The sequence below is a fragment of the Gavia stellata genome, chromosome Z (genome assembly GCF_030936135.1).
Source record: "Gavia stellata isolate bGavSte3 chromosome Z, bGavSte3.hap2, whole genome shotgun sequence".
Classification (NCBI taxonomy): Eukaryota; Metazoa; Chordata; class Aves; order Gaviiformes; family Gaviidae; genus Gavia; species Gavia stellata.
This window is the reverse complement of record NC_082637.1, coordinates 11,688,714-11,713,700: the sequence shown is the minus strand read 5'-3', so window position 1 is coordinate 11,713,700 and position 24,987 is coordinate 11,688,714. Positions and strand designations below refer to the sequence as shown.

General features: G+C 42.8%; 1 protein-coding gene across 1 annotated transcript in view; it reads right to left on the bottom strand.

The window, feature by feature from the left end:
- Positions 1 to 24,987, bottom strand: part of UNC13B (unc-13 homolog B) — a 193,605-nt gene that overhangs the window by 11,771 nt on the left and 156,847 nt on the right. Inside the window, 7 exon segments of the mRNA XM_059834445.1 lie at positions 1,543 to 1,599; positions 8,771 to 8,894; positions 10,829 to 10,981; positions 14,153 to 14,241; positions 21,993 to 22,070; positions 24,222 to 24,299; positions 24,440 to 24,583. Of these exon segments, the coding sequence (XP_059690428.1) occupies positions 1,543 to 1,599; positions 8,771 to 8,894; positions 10,829 to 10,981; positions 14,153 to 14,241; positions 21,993 to 22,070; positions 24,222 to 24,299; positions 24,440 to 24,583 (723 nt within the window).

Below are 24,987 nucleotides of genomic sequence, written 5' to 3'. Positions count from 1 at the left end.
AATGTCATTGGCTATGCCTGAGAATGCAAGCAAGCCACAGGAACTTGCAGACATCTGTGCACATGCTTGCCCTGTGACCTGGGAGGAGAAATGGAGCAAATTCAGAGCTCTTCCCCTTTGACATCAGGAGGGCATGTAGAAGGCAGGGACGTCTTCCCTCCCTCCAAATGCTGGGTTCTTCCTGATGTTTTTGAAAGGGGAAGGGGATACTCACAGAAAAAGGGAGTCACATTTGGAGGCTTTGGTCCCGCTCCCACTCTCCCAGGCTGGCTAGAAAGCTCCTCTCTTCCCATTCCTCCCATGGAAGCAACACAGAGCATTGTAAGCACAGAAAGCAGCAGAGGTAGTGCAGCCCTTGGGAGCCACCATGTCACCAGGGAGGACAGCCTGGCTGTGGGAGTGCACGGGGCTGTCCCCCAGCACAAGTGACAGCTATTCCCCTGGGGAACCACACGTGAAGGTTTATGTTGTATCACTGCTAACTGCTATGCAACAGCCTCAAAATACAGCTGGAGAAAAACGTGTGCACCTAATGACACACCTGCATGTCCAGATCACTTACTAGGATTGCTAATAAGCACTACCTTAAATGAATTGTGTACTGTCCTGGCTCAAACACGTGTATGTAAAATGTGTCTGCTGGGTCAGGGAAACAGATAGTCTTATAAAGACAGCTGTAATAAATGCGCAAGACAAAAATAAAATTATGGGAAAAGATGACTGCATTTTGAAACTGCACTAATCACTTAGGAGAATGCCCTTTTCTGTGGGAAGATTTCCCTGATCATGCTCCGAGACAGAGTTCACATTCAGCTCGGTCTTCCTTGCAGCACAGTTTGTGCACTGTAACGCTTCAATTCAGACCTCCTCTTGCACAATACCTTTTTTGTAGGACAGGTTAAACCACAACATAGTGCAATTTGAATGTTGTACAGCATCACTATTTTCATACCATTCTCGTCGTGACCAGTGAATTAATGCTTGATTGGCTTATGATGAGGTAGCATGCACTTAGTAATGCTCATGTCATGCACTGTCACGTCATGCACTGTCAAAACACATCAACATAGCCCTCATGCTAAATGCCAGCTTGCCTGTAAAGAGAGCCTACGCAGAAGGAATTTACAGACACAGGCTCTCTTCCATGAGCAACAGTTATTTTTGTAACAGTTCATATAATTCATCAATAGTAAAATCATCTTTCCAACTGGTATCTCATTGTCAGAGTCACATAAGGGACTCCCTTTCATACATGGGGATACAGAGGAACTGGCCAGATACTGAAAACTCTACTTTTTCCTTTTTAAATTGATATACCAAACCGATCACTGTATCTACAGAAAGGAGAAACTACTTTTATGATTAAACTCACAATAAAATTTAACAGTTAAACACAATACTAATGTTAGCAGAATGCATTTAAAAGCATTGCTCTACAATTGCATTCAGCGACAAACCACTGGAAGCACATGACATGCTATGCGCTACTACACTTCCATGCTTACACACACAGACATTAACACAAGCCATGCAGAACAATACCTTCAACTTTGACAAGTGTCCCAGTTCCTTAGCAGCACTGAAAATCAACTGTGTGCCCTATCATTGCAAGAAGTTAGAAAAGAAAGGAAGGGAAAAAAAAGATTATAAACAAGCTTTGCATGTTTTCCCTCTGAGCAAGTCGAGTCAGTTCACAGTCAGAACTTTACATAACCACCCCAAGACCAGTCACAACAACTTGACTCCTTGCCAGTTTATTATCTAGTATAAAATGTGGCATTTCCGTGGATACCACATCAAAAGCTATTTTGGAGCACAATATTCTGCTAACTGGTTCACTCTTGCTTACAGCGGCCACCTGTTTAAATGGGATGTGCCTTCAGATGGATTGCACAGGCTGGGGGTGAAGGCAGTGCACTGGCTTCGTCTGCAAGTGCTCCTCTAGATTTCAAGTCAAGTCTAAATACATGTGAAGATGGCAGTCGATGACAATTGATGACAATCTCTCTATAGAAGTAGAGCCCAATCAATGGGGTGGGGGTAAGCATACATCAGATCAGAAACAAAACTGGATCTGAGCAGTTTTTGCACAAAAGGTTGGCAAACAAAGTCCAGTGAGTACTACAGCATCGCCTTTATGTGTCAAAAGCTTGGCAATGGCTCTTCTTCCCCCACTGTGGGTTACTGATGCTGTATGACCAATGAAGAAACAAAAAGGGAAGATAAATCCCAATGACAGGAAATCTTGCTTCAAGTCACTTACACTCTTGTATAACGGTTTTTTACATACTTCCTCTGCAATTGTTACAACAAAGATATTTTTCCTTTTCCCCACCACAGCATTTCTCTGCTGTGTAATATTCCTATTGCCTGAGGAGGTAAGTCCAAAATTTAATGAGAAAGCCAAAAGCAAACAATACAATTCTCCAGCCTCTTCTCCCAGAGATGCTTTATGGGGTGTGCTGGAACTTATTTTCTTCCACTTTGCTCCTTTTCATTCATCTAATCTTGCCTTTTTCCTTTAAAAAAGTCACAATTGCCTATTACTCCAGTTGGAATAAAACCCCAGCCTGCTGTAATTTTGGCTACGAATTGTGCATCTATCATACCATGAAACTTTTCCCTCCATTTCAGCCCTCTGAGGCTAGCCAGACTTGGGCTTTAGGACCAAGCCAAAGCTATGGGTGACCCCTCTTCCCTAACTAAACCTCCCCTCTATTATCTCTCTCAGGAATGCCTTAGGTATGTCAGGATAGCTGCCCTCTCAAAGATGATTTTGGATCTCGTCATTTGTAATCGGTCATTAGAAGCTAGTGTTAAAAGTACGTGTAAATGTCACCACAGGTATCAGTTGAGAAGTGCCTGGTGGATGTCCCAGCTGAATGCCTGAAACAAGCTTCCAGGGACAGACACTGGTGGGTGGCACTTTCCATTAGGGTCTTTTTGCTCAGGAAAACACTTGGGGAGAAGATGAAGCTCATCTTCTTTGGGGCCTGTTGGCTCCATGAGGACCACATTTCCCCCAAAAGTCTCCAGTAAATCCAACTGTCCTTTCCACATCCCTTCTTCCCTCTCCTCTACTACCCTTTCTCATCTCAACAGTGTTTCATCCTCCCACTTAACCACAACTGCCATGACCATTCCCCACCCTGAAATCCCTCAAACTGTAATGAAGCAAGGTGTAAAACCAGAATTATTGTATTGCCCTTTGCCCCTGCCTATGCCACTCAGTTTCTTTTCTCTGCTGCCTTTTTTGGTATTTGTTTATCTGTTGCCTTTTAAGTCAGTACTCTATGGAGCAGGAACTACCCCATACATGCATTTGCAGACGAGAGTCTGGGAGCTGGGTTCTACTGCAAAGATCATTGCTGAAATAATTATTTTTTTTCTAGGATTAAAATTAACATCAGTCCCACTCATGGATTCCCTCAGCAAAAAAGTGTCTTTATACCTGTTGCTACAGGTAGCAGGTACCTTTTAAACAGAAGGGAAGCAGGCAAACCGTTTACAGCTGTAACGCTGGAAAGACTGAGACCCACTCTAGAGACACTGGACACCCTCTGCCCATTACAACAGCAGTCCAGAACTGAATTTTTAGATGAGATACTTCTTCTTTAGTTTGCCAGCTTTGGAAATTGCTTCAAGCTTAAAGACTTTGTGACCTGAAATCACAGCCAACCTCTTGATTTGCTCTATCCATAACCATCACCTAACCTTCACTGTTCCTCAGCCTTTTATGTTTGTTGAATACGAATCAATACAGAATGAACATTTTTGACTTTGTAGCTAAACAGAAGCTCTTGATAACTGATTAAATTCACAGCTTTTTTGGGGGGGAAGAAAGTGCAGGCATTAAAGGAAAGCTTCTGAAATGAGATTGGGAGCTTCGCTTGCTGCCAGTGTCTCATTTTCAGTGTTAGAGTACAAGTCTCTAAACTGAATGAGCACAAAATTCTCTGTATTTCCACCAAGCGAGGTTGAACATGACTGCACACCAGGAGCAACACAAAGATTTCACTGTGGGCCACATCAAATAATCCACCAAAGGACATGGCGTCAGCTAGCACTCTGGTAACCAACAGATGTGTCTGCTGTTCTGTATGACTGGTCACGAAGTTTGTTTGACTTACAGGTCTTTAAATTTAAGGTTTTCAAGCCTGTTGACCAAGCAGAAAAAAAATTTAACATTTTTATAACCTGAATTTTCAAAAAGTTACGTGAGCAGTCTCAAAACACACTAACATTAACATTTCTTGATCCAGTATTTTCAACCTTCATTGGACACTTTTTTTTTAAATATAAATTTGAACAGCAGCATTAACTAGCCTAGGCACATAGTCTCTCTGCCGCAGGCTCTAAGGAGGGCAGGTTGGTAACACTGAGCAATACCCAGTGACTTGATACGCTTCAAGGAACAAAGCTGCTCAGATAACTACTCCTCAGTTCTTGCCCGCTAAGAAAACCCTCATCAATCAGTGCCAATCTCTGTCAATGTGTCTACAATGAGAAGTTATTTTACTGTTACATGGAGTTTGTCATCAATATTGGTAACATCTAATGAAAATCTGGACAGCTCCTTCCTCTGCCAAATGGCATTCTTGTAAACAAGATGCTATCCCTCCTCAAAAAAGTTATTTATTCATGGAAAACATATCACAAAGCTCTACAGACAGCACTTATTGCCTCTAGGGCATGAAAACAACTAAACTTAAATATCAGGTAGTTTTGAGAAAAGCTGCCCACAATGGAATTGAGTAAAATGTCAAGGATGGAAGATGAGGAAAAATTAAGTCCTTACTATGAATCATTTCTGCCTAGCTCTGTGGCAAACATAGCTGGAAAGGGAACAGACATTAGTGCTGGTTTTCCTGGTTTGTGCCATGAAATTAGTTTTACCTTCCTAAACTTTTTGAAAACATGAAACACATCTATAGTCCACAACATAAAGATTTTAAACTCCTTGTTCATGGTCTAACTGCTTTTTTCTCCCCTCAGTGAAAGCATTCAGAGAAGGATCATCAGCTGACTCAAGTCTAATTGCTAGAAGCCAACAGAACTGCACTGATTTATACTCCAAGAGGCTCAAACTCTCACAGTTTAACTGTCCTACTGCTCGGTTGAAAAAGTTAGGAAACAAAAGCTTACTGCAAGTCTTTTGAATTCCAGTCCTTTTTGGAAAACGTATTATTACTCAGGCTTATTTTTCTGAGACATACCAGTGCAAGGAAGTTTCATCTGGTATCGTACATTCCTTTCCCAGATTTTTTTAATTCCTACATTCAACAACAATAAGATCTGATAATTTATTAGAAGCATTTAAGTTCATTTAAAAAAACTTTATTATCAGGCAATGTTCCCTACCACCCATTAAAAATTAAGACTACTTTTTAGCTGTTGTGGTGTAGTAAACATTGAGAAAATAGTCTTAAAAGTGGGGATGAAAACAGGAAAATAATTACCTGTTGGTACAGAGATCTGGGCACATGTGCAGTTCACAGACCATCATTTCATTCAAGGCTAAGAAAGCTTTTTCTCCTCACCACAGAGGCAGCCTTGGACTTTTTTGCTCCTAGCTAGCACAAGGGAGAGGATTCATTTAAACTAACACAAGGTAAGAAAGGTTTTAGAAAACCTCTTAAAACCACACTCTCCTCCACCACAGAATAGCTTTGGAGCGGTGCTGCTTGCAGAGGAGCCTGAAGAACAGCCAGTTTGGAAGTCACGTGTAAAATCTGTCCGCAGCTTAAAGAAAATTTTGTTCTTATCCTGGACTACATTCTCATTTAGTGAAGAGAAGTCTGATGAGTAGAAAAAAGCACAGCAGGAGCAAGAACAGATGGAGCCTCACGTGAATGGCTGCATCGTACCGTGTGAAATAAATAAAGGAGAGGCTCCAGAGGAATCATCTGCGTGTAAACTAAGCAATTCTTCATTGACCTGACTAGTCACTGATGGCATGCTATAGTTTCATCCTAAGCAGCAAGGGAGAAAGTAATGTATAACTAATCCGTTAATATCCCCAAGCGTTGTGCACTAAACTCCAAAATTAGGATTCGCAGAGAGCTGTGTTTGCATATCCACTCATCCAAGACAGAGACTGTTTAATTAGATGTTGATCTTTACTTAAAACTAGTGAGGTGTGAACTGCTCGGTGAGTTACTGGAGATCATGTTGCTACTAATCTCACAACCCACGGGCCGTCAATGCTCAGAGAGGTAGAAGCCAGTCATCTGAAAGTCATTAATGCACCGGCAGCTCAGGTTGTCAGAGCGGGAGGCTGTAAAACTGCCCTGTCCCCATTGCATACTTCACAGGCAGTAGCTGCCTGCTTTCTCACCTGATCCCCACCCTACACAAAATCTTGCAGAAGCAGCAGAGAATGGAAAAGCAGAGATCAGATCTTCTTCCCTGTGTAATACAGGCTGCGCTAATTTAAGTGGAATAGATTGGTCTGGAGAGTAACAAGCATTAAAGCCCTGTGCAGTGACAGGGTCATGCAAGCGACAAGTGAGACACACTGCAGCGTGCTGAGAACCTTCTACCCGAGTATGCTTGCCATGGCCACCATCAAAAACGCTTTTCCATTGCTAGCAATTTAACAGAAAGGAGAGAAAATATTCCATAAAAGGGACTCTTTTCTACCATGAATATCCCCTACTTCTTAAGGGCTGCAGAGGAGTTTTAGAAGGGAAACCCTCATCCAGTGGTCCTTCAAACATGAAGAGACAGCACTAGGGCTTTCTATTGCTGAGGGCAGGGAGGACAGAGATTTACAGTGCCTGAGGCTATTTCTGAGTCTGACGCTCTTTAAGAGAAAGCAAAATTAGATAAGAGGTGCATGGCAGAGAGGCAGAATAGCAAAGAGAAAGTACCGCTTCTGTCCCCACTACCAACACTGAGTTTTGCCTTGCCCTGCCAGCCTTCACTACCAGGATGATAAAATGTGGTGGTGACCGAATAAAACACTATGTCCCAGGGCACAGCGGAAGCAGCTCTTTGTCCCTGTAGCCCATCTTGCCTTGCCACAGGTTCCCTGCTCAAGGACTGCAGACACGGCCATTATAATCATCGCATTGTTCACAACCGCCTTTCTGAAACAGTGACTCTTTTCCAGTTTGGACTGTTCAGCCTCCTCACTAAGAAACAATTGATTAGACAGCTGAAAATCCATCTATGAACATTTTGCATTGTCTCAGAAAATTGAGGATGTGATTCATTACACAAAAAGAGCTTCTCAATTTGAGACTGAAGTGATGGCAACAAGAAACTCTTTGTAAAAAAACCTCGAAGTGGCTTATAGCAACACCCTGCAGGTTGGAAGAATTGGCTGATCACAGTTACTGCCGTCTTCATGATACAAGCACTGTCTCATTCTCCTACTCTGTCTTTAAAATTCAAAACTAGCAAGTATAAAGCTCAAGCAGCTCCTCCCTGGTTCTCTCCGAGGCCCTTGATCTCACTGCTTCCATTCTGAAGGGGTCATGTTAACGCTGCTCTTACATGATGATTTTAGAACCTGTCCCCAAAGACTCCTTTTTAAAGCAATTGAACAGAGGGAAAAAAATTTCATCCTCTTACATTTAGATGGGTTTCTTCTCCTTTATAAATTAAAAAGGCAAGCAGAAATGATTACTCTAAATCCGAGCTCAGAGCAAGCAGTCTTTAGCAAATTTACACCTCATGCTAATTTTATGCTTAGTAGGTATGACAGCACACTGCGTCTCAGCAGTTTTGGTTAAAGTTGTCATCATCAAGGCCAGAGGCAAAGGCCTTCCCTCTCAGAGCAAGAAACACCTAGTGCAAGATGCAGGTTTGTGTCACTCTCTACACACTGCAACCCAAGAAGTCCACTCAAAATCTGTAGGCAACTGCTGAATAGTGAAAACCTCTATTGTTCTATTCACTACTGGGAAAAAAAATAAATTGGCTTAAATTAGCCACAGACTGCAAGTTTATTCTAACACAGAGATGAAAAGAAGTTCTGGATCCTCTCCAGACAATGAGGTTATAGCCCAAACTTCACCCTGCCTCCAACTAGTTGGAGTGTCATCCCCCAGAACAGCTGGGCATGCATGACTGACATTTAATCAGTTTCTGTGGTTTCTTAAAATTGGGGAAGAGGCTAATCTTCCATTGTTAAAAACATCACTACATTCATGACACATATTCATCCAGCACATCCACACAGCTGAACAATTATATAAAATACTGCCTTTGAAGGCAAACTATCTGGACATGCTTCCAACTCCCCAACATCACAGACACAGAAATCGTGCCAGCCCATACTGATGTTAAAGCTTTCTGGGGGGTATAACAGGGGGGTGGTGTCATTAAAAAGCAAGCCCAAATTAACCATATCTATACAGAGAGACACCTGACTAATAGATGACAATAACTAGGCAAAAGTGTTTACAGGTGTTGATCTAATGCCATGACAACAACACTAACTGCCTGATAATCCCATATACACAGCTTTCTTCAAAGGACTGCAAATCCCTAATCAATGCAATTCGATATACTTGATGGCAACTCCTTTTGGATCATAAATTTTGAATTGTTTTTCATCTAAAGTGTGCTCTGTATCTTGCAACCATACTATAAATAGAGCTGCTCTCTTACTTTACTAGGTTACAGAAATATTTTTCCATCCTAGAGCAGGCTACATGCAGACAAATTTACCTGGACAGATGACTCATTAGGTCAAGGAGATGAGTTACACAGGCAATGGCAACACTTTCTGCTATGAGTCAGGAAGGAGAAAATGCTTTACCGTATGGTCTGTAAGAGGAGGCAGCACAATCAGCTTCTCCATGGTATTCATCACCACCCTCCAGAGCTCTTTCAGCACCCGTTTCAACACTGTCTTTTCACACACAGTCGCAAACAGTGTCAGGCTGCAGGGAGAGAGCAAGAACTGAGTAAGTTCAAAGAATGCAATTTGCAAGGAAAAAGGAGATGTGTATGGAAGGATCAGTGCCCCATCCAAAGTAGTTTGTCATAATGATCGCTTTGAGGGTAAAAATCTTCCCTTTTCAGAAAGTACAGCCTGTCTTCATCCTTGGAGTTCCAGCACTAGAGAAGTTTGGCCAGAATGGATTATTGACATTTCTGATCTCAATCATTTCTTTTTACTGACCTGGGAATTACAAAATGTATCACAAAGTTATGGTGGTTGGAAATAGCCCAAATAAGAGCGGGTACCATTGAACTGGTTCCCTTTAAGAAGATACTTCCTGATGTATCAGGTTTACAGGGAAAAAAATTACAAACAAATATACAATAATGGGTTTTAAACTTCAAAGATTTATTATAATGATTTTTGTTGAATAGCTAAATTGATACTTCCCAGACTGTTACGCAGAATTTCCTGCACAGCTTCTGATAGCTGCTGAAGTCTTTAAATCTTCCACCTCTATAACCACCTCAAAATACTTCTTGGGAGTCCTCTGTATTTTGTTGTAATTGCATTCACCATCAATCACCTCCCATATGTTTATTCCCTTTTACATAAAGAAGTTCTACTTTATCTCCCTATTTATTCCCCCTTTATTATTGTACAGGCTATCAAAAAGGCCAAGAAATGTTAGATTCTTCTTCTAAATGATTGTTGGATTTTGGCATTTACTGATCACACTGGGAGAGCTACCAAACAGGAACTCTGCAGCCAGTAGCAGTGCACAGGCGATAGCTGACTCTTCTACATTGTGTAACATCTTCTCCCAGGTTTCCCTTCTTCCCATTGCTGGACAGACAGTAAATGAACAAAACTGAACAGGGACAAGACTGATGTGGGTAGGATGCAGGAAGCATTGAAAAAAACACTCTCCTGTAAAAGGAGAAAAGAAAATAATCCAGGCTTGGACTACCATAATCAAAATGACTTGTTCCAAAGCTGGACGAAAAGCCTGTAGCATACCAAGTTCCCAGTGATACAAAGGAAGGTGGCTTCTCAGGATTTGTGAAGGCATGCATGGAAAACACTCAAATGAGAAGGCTCCTAATGATTGCTGCAGAGAGTCACTCACTACATGGTGACGCCGAAGAAAGATGGGACAATCAATGCAAAGAGCAACAAAAGAAACTGTATTTTAAACTTCTAAAGCTTCACATCTCTCACATCATTTACTATGAAAATTGCTGGCCACCCCTTTCAAAATAAAGAACTACTGTGCATCAGCAAGAAGTTTAACTTCTACAGTGATTAAAACCTATTTATCTTTGTAGATCAAGGCTTAGCTGATGAGAATAATGTGCAGCTAGCCACAAAAGTCCCTGTACAGCTGAATCATGCTGCGTGGTGTTAACGGCAACAGTTAATTAAAGCAGTGGATCAAGCTTATGTACATCACATAGTTCAGAAGCTTATTTTTTAGTCGAACAGCACCAGGTATGACTAGAACTCATACGCTTAACATGACTGACTTAAGGATACTGAGCAGTGTATGTATCAAGTATGTAAGTACGGTTTGCAGTATGTTTGCTAATTACCTACACTACAATTTGTATAGGAAAAAACCCATAGCTTGTAAATTTAGAATTTCAGTCTTTCCCACTATCTGATCAGCAGTGTGTTTTGCTGATTGCTATAATTGCCAGAGGGAGAAAGGAGAACTGAGAGTGTGCTCTGGCAGACCACCCAGGCTGAAGAGAGGATCCATGGCTTGAGAGAGACAGATATGGGAAGAAAAGCCATTAATTCTTCCTGAGAATTCAGAGGCCAGACATCTCAAGAACAATCCAAGAACATGGGGAGCTATTTTTGCCTCCCCCAAAACGTTCCCCAATCCGAGGCACTGTATGTGTAACATGTATTTGAACACTCGCTTACTTTCCATCCAGGAAATCCATCAATGGTCTCAGGACATTATCTGCATCTTGTGCAACCGTGTTTCTGGCGTTAGCAGCAACATTTCCTGTCCCTTTCACTTGACAGAGGATGTCAGACATTTGCTTGACGCACTCATCAATACGAGCCTGAAAGCTGAACAGGTAGGAGAGAGGCAAACCCAAGATTATCAGTGGCAGAGATCTCAGCTCTAGTACATAAGGCAAAATACTGCAAGTCCATGAACCATGCACTCAATTACACACTCTTCCTCCCTGATATTTTCTGCCCATTTCCGTACTGAATTTGTTCCTAACGGGCATGCTACCCAGTTCCTTATGCACATCATCCACAGACAGCCTACTACCTCTGAACACAAGCCACACTCACACTTGAGTGGAGTTTGTTCATTCAACTTGCAAAAACAAATGATCCTTTCCTGATTTCAAGAAACAGTTATTCTTAGCTCAAAGCACCCTGCTGTATCTTTGCCTTCTACTCAGGGTTTTACACCACAGAGACTGGGATATAGCATGGAGTAATGGCACAACGCATGCACAACTCTGAGCACCCAAGAGTCCATCGCCAGTAATTCGGTTATGACTCATCATAGCCTAAGTCTTTAAAATAATAGAGACAGCCTGAAGGCAGGCACCAACTGAAACCAGTCCACTGCCATACAGTCCATAATATATCAAAATGTCAAAACGGGATGGAGGGCTCTGCTGTGAAATAAGCAGTGTCACTGTAACGAAATGACATACAAGCCATTAAAGCACGGTTACTTTTCCATCTTTTACTGCTAAGAGGAAATTCAAAATGAAATAATACAATGGTTAAAAATGATGACTGTATCAGTAAAGCTGTCAACATATCAATTCAGCGAATAAAGGAAAATGCTTTGACATTTGAAAGAACAGTTACTAACAACAAGCATTACAAGTGACATTTAGCTATCCACTAACAGCACAGAGGTTTGAAACCAAGAAGAGAAGTCAGTGCTAGGAGCTAGGGTTAAGATTTAAGAGCAGGAACACAGTCAGCTTTGTATCTGCATAAGCAACCTGAACTTCTGCTGTGTGAGCCACCTAGGACATCTGTGGGTTGGGTGCTTGCATACAACCCCTCTGCCCTGTGGCTCTCACCTTTGCTCTCCACCCCATCACCTCTTTCCTCTCCTGCACTGCCACCTCCAGCCTCACAGTCCCTCTTGCTCAATTCTAACCTCCCTCTCACTGGAGCAATTCCAGAGAGCAATGCTAGAGCTCTTTCTCCATGCAGCCTCTACTTCCACTTTCCCCATTTCCAGGAGAGTGGCTTGCAGCAGCCAGTTGTGGCTACAATGACAGCTTAACCAGAGACGTATGTCACATCAAATAAAATAGTACCAAGCATTTCCTGTACCGCTGACAGTCCCTGTTCTGTTACAGGCTAATCTTACCCTACAGTTCTGCATCACTTGTAGGACCCTGCTTTAAGATGCTGTAAATCCCCAGCCAGGGGATGAAAAATAACAGAATCCCTTAAAAGATAAAAATGAATACGTGGCAAAATTGTCACCAATTATGAAAAATGATAAAGCAGTTACTGTGGCAACAGGTTCACCTGAAAGTGAAGCTCATGTAGATGTATAGCTTAACAGGAGCCCTTGGCAGCAGCAAGTTAAAAGACAATCTCACCTATGCTGTCAGACAGGGTCTTCTGCTCCCTAATTCCAGCAGGATTTCCCTCCTTCACTCCTACAGCCTCTAAGAACAAAACAGCAGCTAGCCTTGCGTGAAGTATAAACCCTTTTAAGGCTCCTTTTCTCTATGATATCCTTTAAAGCAGAAAATGCTTTGGTGTCCAGACATAATCCTCTCTCAGCACAAAGGTGGTGAGGCTTTCCAGATGTGTGCTGCTTTTCCAGCAGGCAACAATGATCTCACATAGATGAAGAAAAGTTAAGATCTGCAGCATCAGGTGTGCACAGTGTTGTAGGAGCAACTGTTTACAGACTGCACAGAATATTGTGGATGTCTGTCTTACCTCCCACATTTACATCCTTTAGAAGATCCTGCTTATGCAGCAAACTGCAGCTCTGCTTTTCAATCCCCATTAATGTTAAGGAACGAGCGAAGAATCTAAGCCGTCTGACTAGCTAAATCTCTTGCTGGAACATCACTCTAAAACACTCCCTGGTATCTATGCTGATACTGAATAATCTCTTTAAATCATATTTGCAAATGTAAAGATTGCACCCTAATTGTCTTGTAGCAGGGACACCATAGAGTCAGGTTTCAGGTAACAAAATTCACCCCCTAATTATGATTTCTCACTCATCCTCCATCTAGTTATGAACCTTACCGACTTAATTCAGTTACAGTTTGAATCTCTCCATTTCTTGCTATAGCATCCATTACTGGTAATGGGAACTCCTCACTTATCTCCCCACTTAGCTCTGTGTGCTGAAATCCAAACAGTCGCTGACAAATCCTACCATGATTTTTTGGTCATAAGTACCGCAAATCTGTAGGAGGCCAAGTTGGTACAATTTGCTTTATTCCCCTTGCCCATGTTTCAGCTATACTACAGTTCATGCCTGCATTAATCTTGTTATGAAGCACAACATGAAATGAATGGGGTTTACCATGAGAAGTGGTCGTTCTCGAAGATCAGTTGGGAACCCTGTATTTCTAGATTTTACTTAATTGATGTCTTTTATGGTTCACTACAATACTATTACAAAGTTGAGCACATTTTTATCCTCAGGTAAATGGTAACATGATTTGCAATAAAACTTAATTGCCAACAATTACTCTGGCAGTACTTTAAAGAGCTCCTCCCCCTGAAACATTAGAAAACACCATTCACTGCAACGTTAGAACAAGTCAATCTCAAATTCTAAACCTGTTTCCTTCTTATTCCAATATTCATTTAACAATCAGAAATCAGTCAGCTGTTTCATACACTTAGAGCAGAATGTTTATACAAGAATGTGCTTCATAACTGCTAAGCTGGAAACTGCTTTCCAAGCAATAAAGGAGCAGGCAATTCTGTTACTGACAAGCACTACTTACAGAAAAAAATCATTCCATGTAATTCAAATACATTTCACAGTTGAGAGATCTCCATGTTACATTTCTAAGCAGAGCAATATAAAAAGAGAGACTTTAAAAACATTTCTCACTTCTTTAGATGGTCTCAGTATTTGAAAGACCACGAATTTATGACAAAAAGAAAAATATAATGCAGTTGATGTGAGTTTCTTTTCTCTTCTTAACCTGACTGAATGAGATTAGACAAAAGAAAGGAATGCTTCAAGGACAAGGACCTCGTTATACTCACCTGTTACCAAACACAGTACTCAGCTCATCCAAAACATTGTTCAGCTTCACCTGGAGCTCTTTGAGATGGTCACTTGCTTCTGCATCCAACTGTGGATGAAAGAACACCACTTAGCTTGAATCCAGAGGACAGTCTGCTGTCCTTCACAGCTGCTCTTCACTGTTGAGGCCACTCTTAACAAGCAAGTGAACTATCACCACTGGACTCTGCCAGCTAGGATGCTCTCCTCCACTGCCTACTGCTGTTACAGAAGCTGTGAAATCATCAACAGATATTCGCCTAAACAGCAGCAAGTGGTTTCCCCAGGCTCCGATACCCTCCGATACCCTTCCTGATATTTGTGAAGTTGAGAAAGAAAGTGAATGTGAACTCCCGGTGGCCAACAGAGTAAGCAGGCTGAGAAGTCATCAAACACTGTGCACTACTTTATGCTCATGGGTCATTTCACCCCTCTAAGTCTAGAAGGAGACAGGGCTTTTCAGACTGGATGTTATTTACTTGTGCGTTTGTCCGTGACTGGTCTTGAAAGATGCTATTTCACCCTCCACCCTGCTGTCAGTATTCAAACTGAAGACTGACCCAGCCACTGCTCTCAGAAGGCTGGATGCCAGCTATTTTGAAACTCTGGCCACAATATCATGGCATGAACTGTTGTACACTGATCACTTTTGGAAAGCATGGTCTCAGCTCTGGGTATTGAGCACAAGTAGCTCTACTTTGACATGGAGCCAGATAGCTTTTTGTATACAACTGTTCAGAGGAGACTTCACAAAAAGAACAAAAAAAAGTCACCAAGCACTACATGGACGCCACTGACACCTTGGCACTTTCTGTAAGAAAGTGCATGCTCCCCAAAGCCACCTGTTTTTACATTCAACAGCGCCCTGTATTCCGGTTGTAGTCATCCCTCCAGCCTCTAAAGAGCCACTTCTGAGCAATCTACCTGTGTGTACACATAACAACACATGTTGAATGCTTTGGAATCATTTGCTCTGAAAAAGTAACTTGTAAAACAGGTTTGCCTTTATATGCAGGCAGGCAAGCTGCTTATAAACCACAAACCTTCCAGAAATGTTTGCATTTGGCATTCAGAGCTTCAGCCCTTACCTCTAAGGCAGAGTATCTATTTACAAATGTAATGAGCCAGATGCCAGTACAGTGGTTAAAAATCAGTTTACAATTCTACGGTATATCTATGCATGCAGCTATACAGGATTTGAACATGACAGGAGTTCCCACTTCTATATTCAGTGTCAGAGAAAGCCAAGCCTTGGGGAATTTGGTATCTGATTCGTTCATTTTCCTGTTGTAAGCTGGCAAGGAAAACTGATTCTATTAGGCATTTGAATCTGTGCTAATGGAACTCCTAGATCAGAATTCTAAAAATAATTTAAAAAAAACCCCAAGCAAATGATGATTACTTAAGCCTTATAACTTCAGGCATTGCTAGCTCTGATTTATTCCTATTATCTTTATAATTCCCTCGGTCTATGAAGGCAAAAGGAAGCTAATGTCATGCCAACCAGCAGTCATTCTAGCCAAGCCTGTAGGTAACAAAACAAAACCAGCATCTGTTGGTGGTGGTTTGTCCTGCCCCTACATTAATCCTTCCCTTCTCCTACTGTGTAAAGAGGCAATGAGTCACAAGCTGACTGGTTTGCTATCTACAATTAATGGCACTGAACAGTCCTCTGATTTTGGCCATTTCTGGTAGATTTGAGGCAGGACTATTTCATGATTCATCAAAACATTTGAAGTAACTGCTTTTCCAGATTAAAAAAAAAAGCCAGAATAATTTGGCACAAGACACCTACTCCTCACTATTTACTTCTACCTCTTTATAAGCTACCAGATGCATGGTCTAGAGGATGTTTGAGGTCAGGATCAAGAACTTAATTCCCTGGTTCATGAACCATGCAAATTAATGACTTGTTCTACTGTGAGGTGACAGGGAGAGCTCATCAACGACCTCTAAGCTTCTCCTTGCTATTGTACTTGTTGACTGCAAACTGATCTTCTCAGGAGCAGAAGACAGACTGATTGCCAGCCCTGTACAGCAAGAAGGGACAGCTGGAGCAATGCTCCATTACCTGTGGCGAGGAACTCACTCTCCTCCAGAACATCAGCTCACAGCTCTCTGGGTACAACTGGCAAGACAGCTGCCCAGATTAATCTTTGAGGTGCCCAGCCTTACCCTCAGGAAGCAAAGCCCTGGTGGTAAAGCATTCTGGTTCAGTATCCACTAAGTCCTCTGTCATCCTAGAAAGGCTGTTGTCTTCCGAGCAACTGCTACTATGGAAGGAGGAGTCCACATAATACATTACTGATAATTAATGCTTAGGCATTGGCACGCTTTGTCTTGAAAGCAAATTTAGGGGAATTACCTGAGTGTGATTTAAGTCCATTAGGAAGGTGCCAGTAGGTGTGTACTACTGTTTCACATATATAAACTACATGTCAGTTACAGAGTCCCCGTAGCATGTGGTGTAACTGCAAACTGTTCTTTGCCAATATGGTGAAGCACTGATAACAGCACTGAAATGAAAGAGCGTACATTCTGCTGTTACTGCTCAGCCAATGAATTCTAAGCACATCAGCTATCACTGATAGCAGGAAATGCTGCTTGGACTGCACGATAAATCTGGCTGGTAGAGTAATGCAGAAAGCAGTATTAGGCAGCTGGGTCACTGCCATATGTTACGTTCAGACCATTTCTCAGAAGCTGGAGCTCAGCAGGCTTATGACCTCCATTCTGTGGGTGTATCAGAGATGATTCAGAGGAAGAAAGCTAATGAAAAGTTCTCTGTGCAAAACACGGGACAGTGCCCACAGCAAGGTGTCTTCTGATCTCTGAGCAAGTGATCCAATTGCAGTGGAAATAATGGCTGGGATGGCCATAGTTCGTGATTAAGACTAAATGTGAGATACAGAAAACTGAGGTACATGCAAATAGGGAAGAGGTAACTCTATATTTACATTTCAGGGAAGAAAGCAGGGCCCTGTTAACTTCCTGCGAAGATTTGGGACTTGGCATTTCAGAGAATCTGGGCCTTGAAGCACATTTAGGGCTGGAAACTCAAGTTCTCTGCTAATCTGAATGGTGGCATTTACAGAATAGTGCTATGAACTTCCATTTAGGTTGATCTTCTCCTGCTTCTCTCATGGATGAAATGGAACCCATGAGTATAAGAAATCGCTGTGATGGGCTTCCAAGTTTTCCAAGAGATGTCATTAGTTCTTCTTTGGTTTCTACACACACTGGTGAAGTGTGAGCAACCAGAACTGGAAGAAATAGTGTGGCCAGCAGGAGTAGGGAAGTGATCATGCCCCTGTACTCGGCGCTGGTGAGGCCGCACCTCGAATACTGTGTTCAGTTTTGGGCCCCTCACTACAAGAAGGACATTGAGGTGCTGGAGCGTGTCCAGAGAAGGGCGACGAAGCTGGTGAGGGGTCTGGAGCACAAGTCTGATGAGGAGCGGCTGAGGGAACTGGGGTTGTTCAGTCTGGAGAAGAGGAGGCTGAGGGGAGACCTCATTGCTCTCTACAACTACCTGAAAGGGGGTTGCAGAGAGGTGGGTGTTGGTCTCTTCTCCCAAGTGAATAGCGACAGGACAAGAGGCAACGGCCTCAAATTGCACCAGGGGAGGTTTAGGCTGGATATTAGGAAAAATTTCTTTACTGAGAGAGTGGTGAAACACTGGAATAAGCTGCCCACGGAGATGGTGGAGTCACCATCACTGGAGGTGTTCAAGGAACATGTGGACGAGGCATTGTGGGACATGGTTTAGTGGGCATGGTGGTGTTGGGTTGGTGGTTGGACTTGATGATCTTACAGGTCTTTTCCAACCTTAATGATTCTGTGATTCTGTGACTCCTCTGTAGGTGGAGAAATACAGCTCTCGCCTTCCAGAAGGCTGAAGATGTTAATCAATTCACATCTGAAAGCCAGAGAACCTGTGAAATCATCAGGTTTGATCTGACATATCAGCAGCTAGAGAATTTTGCCCTGCTATCCCATTTCAGCTTTATGCAAGTTATACAGTTCATCTGGCTCCAGCCTGAAGTTGCTGATTTTTGTTCTGCCTCCCTCCACTAGCACCTAGGAGCTCCCCTCTGCAGAGGTGACTGTGAGGCAGGGAACTCAACAGATCCACCCTCCCTTTAGGGTCGTGCTTGCACTGAATTTGCATGCATTTCCCCACTTTCCCACAGGATTCAAGAGTCAGGACCCTGGAGCACTGAATCCAAACAACTGCCAGCTTCTCAAATACTAGGGTGGCCTTAGCTATGGCACATGGGATGCTAAAGAGAAGCAATCAGTAGATACCACAAATCCTTTGAGAACATTCCTATCAAGTCTTGGTCATTTCTAAGTTGACCTGCAATTTGTTATTCAGGTGGCTAACTTGGAATTTAAAATGTGGGCTAACCCTGGCTGAGCATTAAGAGGAGAGTTTCCTGAAGCATTAATTGTACAGATTATCTTGAAACCGAAGGCATGAAAATTGTATGATGACAATCCGCTGTTACTCAGCAGCTAATTCTTTGGGTTCCCTAGGCAGTGCTTGTCTCTGATATTCACCCTGCATGCTTGACTTTGGCAAAAAAAGGTGCAGAAATGTTTTTAACTAGGCTTCCACAGCACACCTAGGCTTCAGCAGTGGGCAATGCAGTACAGCACCTTTTAATTTCAGTGCCATGAGTTCATAACTCATGAAAAGCCAAGCAAAATAATGAACTGCAGAAAGCCATCTTTCTCAAGCAGAATGAGAAAGGCTTATTGTGGTGTCAGGGTCAGTGCACAGAGCAGGCTGAAGTCTGCAGTAAAACTGCAGAGGTGAGTAGAAAATGCAGGTCACATTAGGTTTTATTAGATAACGTGTGAATAATTAAATAAATGGGGCCAAGTTCAAGCAAACACTAGCAATGAATCTATATAGCCCACACTTTAGCACAGAGCTAAATTACAGTCTCCATTCTGTGGGTGTATTGGAAATGATTCAGAAAGGTTTCCATATACCCAATTTCCATCCAGGACTCACCCCCAGTTTCACTGTTCATTATGCTTTCAATGCTACCTGCCACTCCATAAATGCTGCCTTTCCAAAACATGCTTCAGGAATGTCTGAGAACACTACTGAGTCACAGTGAAGCTGTTTTGATCGCATGAGATCAACACAGCTTGGAAGGGAAATAAAAGTATTAATTATAAATCCTAAAAATCTTATGATACTTCTTTCTGTGTGCGCGCGCGTGTGTACATATATATGCACGTGTGCGTGTGTGTGTGTGTATATATATGCCTTGAGAATCCCTCCACACAGAGCTCTCTAAAGCTCTGCTGCTGTCCTTACTGTTTCTGACTATTAATGTGCACAGACCACGTGATGTCAACACGTTAAATCCAGAGATGCTGGGCAATTTTTGCCCTGTTCTATGCCTTCCGAGTACTACAGTTAGAAAACGAGTAAGAGAAGTGGGGGCAAAGGTCACATTCCTCATTTGGGGGGAAAAAAGTAAAGGAAAGCACTATATCAAGGATCACAATCTCAAGAAATAGTATTGGACAAGCACTTCCATTCCATGTTACGCCATTACACTGCAGGGTGACTAGGGGTGAGCCCTTGTCCCTTTGTTTCCCTTGCTGCAAAAGGGAGTAAGTGATAGGGATTTCCGCAGGAGTGTGTTTTGGACCCACTGGCAAAGAGTGCTAGGTAGCAGTAGTATTTCAAAGCTTTCTAGAGTTGTGCAGTGAAGATGCACATCTACAGCTGTAGACAGATCTGAATTGGAAGCAGAGGAAGCCACAAGTACACAGTAACTGAAACCAGTCCCCAAGTTCTGGCTTCACATGTGGTACATCTAACATATGTCCCACAATGGAATATTTGGTACCTAGTTCCCGACAACAGCTTTGAGAACACAAAAAGGTGAACAGTTCAAGACGACCAGGACATACCACTATGCTACTTTCTTATTGCCCCAAGGAAGCAGTTCCTTTCTGGGTAGAAAAGTCAGGACAATGCTTACGTTTGTTCAAGCTACTGTGTGATGTATTGATTAATATAAGTCAAGTCTCTCACAGAAAGCAAGAACTGCCCTTCCTGAAGGACAGCATAAAACCCATATATGCATTTCCAGCAGCATGTTTCTCTACATGTTCTATTTGCAAAGCTGTGGTCCCACCAACTGTTACTCACTAGCCAGGTTCAATCTACATCAGAAAAAGGACTGCTCAAACTAGGACAAGACCTTGTTTACTCTAGCAGAACAGAGGACCTGGCAGGTTTCAAGTCAAGAAGGAAAGTACTACATAGTTACCAAGAGGGAAACCCCCTGGGGACAGCAAATAACGCAGGCACCTAACACGACACGATTTATTTCTGGTGATCGGAGGCAGCCTAATGAAGTGGTCAAGCAGCATTTGAAAAGAAAAGAAATGAAAAAAATAACTTCCAAAAACCAGCTTCCTAGTGTGTTTGCCAGGTTTCTTCCTGTGAGTTTTATTGCTTGCAGTCTGGATTCCTCTCCCTTATTTTTTCTTTTGCTTCCACAGTGCAGGGGAAATAGTGGACTTATCACCTCTATTCTACCTTACCTATACCTCCTGAGGAAGGTTTTAAAAGGGCAGAATGCAGAGAAGAAATCTAGGCTAGGAAAAGCAGCAGATAGTCTTAATAAACACTTTTTTTAACCCCCCTATTTAACACACTATCAGGTGGTATTTTCAATTTGCAGGTGGTGTTTTCAATTTGAAATACAGGGAAACTCTACTTAATGGCCACCACTATGGAAAAAAGCAGCAAATCGATTCCTTAATTAAGTGCACATGGATTAAAACTTTATAAACCACTTCACAAATGTTTCATCACAAGTTTATTTTTTCCTCAAAAATGAGCATTTAGCTACCACTGCTATTACAGCTGGGAGTGTGTAATTCTAGTTCTTGATGTAAGGCTCAGAAATTAGGATTGTTGAGATCACATGTGAAAGAATGACAGCAGTTTTTCTTGCCTCATGGGGTAAATCTATATGTTGAGATTTTTGCCACTTCATAGAATTCTGCCACTGAACACAAGAAACCGCAATACAGACAAAAACTGACTGCCCATCAGCAAAGCTGACTTTCCTCTTAGCATAGCACAGGTTCTACCACAACACAACCGAAGAGAATGCACTTAGGATTTGAAAATAATTTTTTCCTAACATCAGCATCAGCAGCCTTTTCTCCATCTTCACAAATCTCGAAAAGCAATGAAAAAAGAAGAGAAAGAAAACAGATACACAGATTATATCAGAACAGACACAGTGATATGGGGGAGGAAAACCTTATATCTGTAAAAATGGCCATCTCAGAACAGACAACAAAAACTAAGATATTTATATTCATGGAGACATCTAAGTATCCAACAAAGCATGAGTACAGAACTCTTATTTGCATGTCTGGCATATATGAGATATTGGACATTTAATGCCAAAGGTACTATCCCACATTTATACGCCACATAAAATGACTTGATGTCAACAGTTCTCAGACCTATCTGTCTGTCTTCAGAGCTGTGAAAGCATCAACCATGACCACATCCAGCCCACATGAGCACAGTACACATTCTTCTCTTTCCTCCTCCATGCTATTCTGTGCCTCGAAACACTCGCTCCTGCATCTTAGGATAAGTTTTATTGAGAAGTCTTCAGGCACGGCTGTCCCCTCACACTTCTTAGACTGCCAGGTGTCACGGGGCTCTCATTATGACTGCAGTCTGCAAGTACCAGTATGATGCAAATAACATAGTAACAGTGCAGTAGGAATGAGTAATACTCAGTCTCTTAGCGCTCTTACCTCTTTACCACCCATGGCTTCAAACATCTTCTCTAGCTGCACCCTCAGCTGTTGGATGTTATTCATCAGGATGCACGGCTGGAGGGACAAAAGCAGATGCCTGTTACTGCTCAGGATGCCAACACATTTTCATCAGTGGTACCGTCTGTGCCTCAACACCCTTCCCCAAGTACCACCAGATCTGAGAGTCTAATAGGAGGTAGGGCATGCACGGATTTCAGCACCCAAACCAAAAAAGACAAGTCATTTTTTTCTCTAGCGTGAAATGGGATGGCCAGTTCCAGAAACCCCAGATCAGAGAGATCTCTGCTGTCATATTTTCCTCCTCAGCTTCATCACAAACAGACAATGAGTTGACAAGGCATCAGTGTCAGGACAAGGCCCAACCCTCTTTATCTAGTGAGGATATATCCAGCTGTAGCCTGTATGTACTGCCATGCCCTGCAAGCATCCAGCCTCTTAATGCTGCAGTGTACTATTGTGAATGGTGTACATCCCAGATCAGAAGGGGAAGTGCCAGCCAAAGCTGTATTCAGAGACACACCACGTCCTGCCACGCCAAGCTTGGGAGCAACAGTCAAGCACAGCCTGAACAGACTCTTGCCTCTGCTGTTACATCCCCAGTACAGGTGCAGGAGATAGCAAAACCGGCATGGGACAGACCCAGGGTTCAAAAATGTAAGACCCTGTTTCATTTAATACATAGAATTTTATTTAATTCAGAATTAAACAGCAAGATAATTAGATGAAGACAACAGTAAACCGAGAGTGCTGCTGAGTACCAGATCTACAGAGGAACTTGTGCCCATGCTGTTTCCCACAGCATTCTCCTGGAGAAACTGACTGCTCATGGCTTGGACAGGTGCACTATTTGCTGGGTAAAAAACTGTCTGGATGGCCAGGCCCAAAGGGTTGTGGTGAATGGAGTTAAATCCAGTTGGTGGCCAGTCACAAGTGGTGTTCCCCAGGGCTCGGTATTGGGGCCGGTCTTGTTTAACATCTTAATCAATGATCTGGACAAGGGGATTGAGTGCTCCCTCAGTAAGTTTGCAGATGACACCAAGTTGGGCGGGTGTGTTGATCTGCTCGAGGGCAGAAGCTCCTTCTGCTTGAAGACTCTGCAGAGGGATCTGGACAGGCTGGATCGATGGGCCCAGGCCAGTTGTGTGAGGTTCAACAAGGCCAAGTGCTGGGTCCTGCACTTGGGTCACAACAACCCCAGGCAACGCTACAGGCTTGGGGACGAGTGGCTGGAAAGCTGCCCAGTGGAAAAGAACCTGGGGGTGTTGGTCGACAGCCGGCTGAATATGAGCCAGCAGTGTGCCCAGGTGGCCAAGAAGGCCAACGGCATCCTGGCCTGTATCAGAAATAGTGTGGCCAGCAGGACGAGAGAAGTAATTGTCCCCCTGTACTCGGCGCTGGTGAGGCCGCACCTCGAATACTGCATTCAGTTTTGGGCCCCTCACTACAAGAAAGATATTGAGGTGCTGGAGCGTGTCCAGAGAAGGGCGACGAAGCTGGTGAGGGGTCTGGAGCACAAGTCTGATGAGGAGCAGCTGAGGGAGATGGGGTAGTTGAGTCTGGAGAAGAGGAGGCTGAGGGGAGACCTCATCGCTCTCTACAACTACCTGAAAGGAGGTTGTAGCCAGGTGGATGCTGGTCTCTTCTCCCAAGTGACAAGTGATAGGACAAGAGGAAATGGCCACAAGTTGTGCCGGGGAGGTTTAGACTGGATATTAAGAAAAATTTCTCACTGAAGGGGTTGTCAGGTGTTGGAACAGGCTGCCCAGGGAGGTGGTGGAGTCAACATCCCTGGAGATATTTGAAAGACGTGTGGATGAGGTACTTAGGGTTTAGTGGTGGACTTACCAGTGTTAGGTTAATGGTTGGACTTGATGATCCTAAAGGTCTTTTCCAACCTAAATGATTCTATGTTTTAGTTTTGTTTTTTTTTTTAATCTCCTCTGTGACACATAACCCAGACAGGCAGAGTGGAAGTTAATTTCAAGGGGACCTGACAGCCTCCAAGCCCTGCAGATCACCCTCAGGACCCAGTTTTATTTTATGGCCAAGACAGAATCCAATCCACAAAAGCACAGGAATGATGACAAAAAACAATACCGAAACTGTTTACACCATCAACATGGTCAGGTGCAATGCAAGAAATTTGTTTTTATGAGGACAATTATGTGATTCGTCAGGTCAGAAGAGAAAGTCAGCATGACTCACCAGTTTCTCCTTAGAACAGTAGGACTGGAAGCTCTTGGAGAGGATGTCAGCATACTGCATTAGCACTTTCCCAATAGTCTGTGAAGACAAGATGTGAGCATTGTTACTTGTCCTCTATCACTCCAGGAGGACTCCAGGCAATAAAACCAAAAAAAGAAAATCATACTGTTTTCCATCCCACTAAGGGAAGATAAACAGCTGGATATTGAGGGTGTTACCTTAGCAAACCTCCTATTATAATGAGCAACAATGACAGGGTCTGGGCACTCCAGCTTCTTAATGATCTCAAAGCTCTGATTGAGCTGGGTGAAGACATCCACCACTGAGCAAGAGAACAGAGCATGCTCGGATGTTTGCTGGAACTAAAACAGAAGTACAAAGAGTCACTTTCAAATGGAAAGATCTGAAATACACCCGTTTCGTGGGCATCTCCATTATCTGCCATGTTGGAGGCAGGACAAATTTACCAAAACCTACATCTTCCTCAGAATTAGTCAAAAGCTCTCCAAAAGGCACAGAGGAGCTAAATAGCTGGTTTTGTTGGGTTATATGTTTACTGTCTTTCACCAACTATGGTATGACAAGCACCAAGGAAATGCAACATGATGCTGAGACCCTTAATGAAATGCATGGCTTGCCTGTCAGTTAATGAGGAGAGGAAGAGAGAGTCAAGAGCTTTTTTTACATTTTTCTTAAAATTTAGATATTAAAGAGAATGCTTATATTAGCATCACAGACTACAGTGCCAACAGTCACTGACCAAATG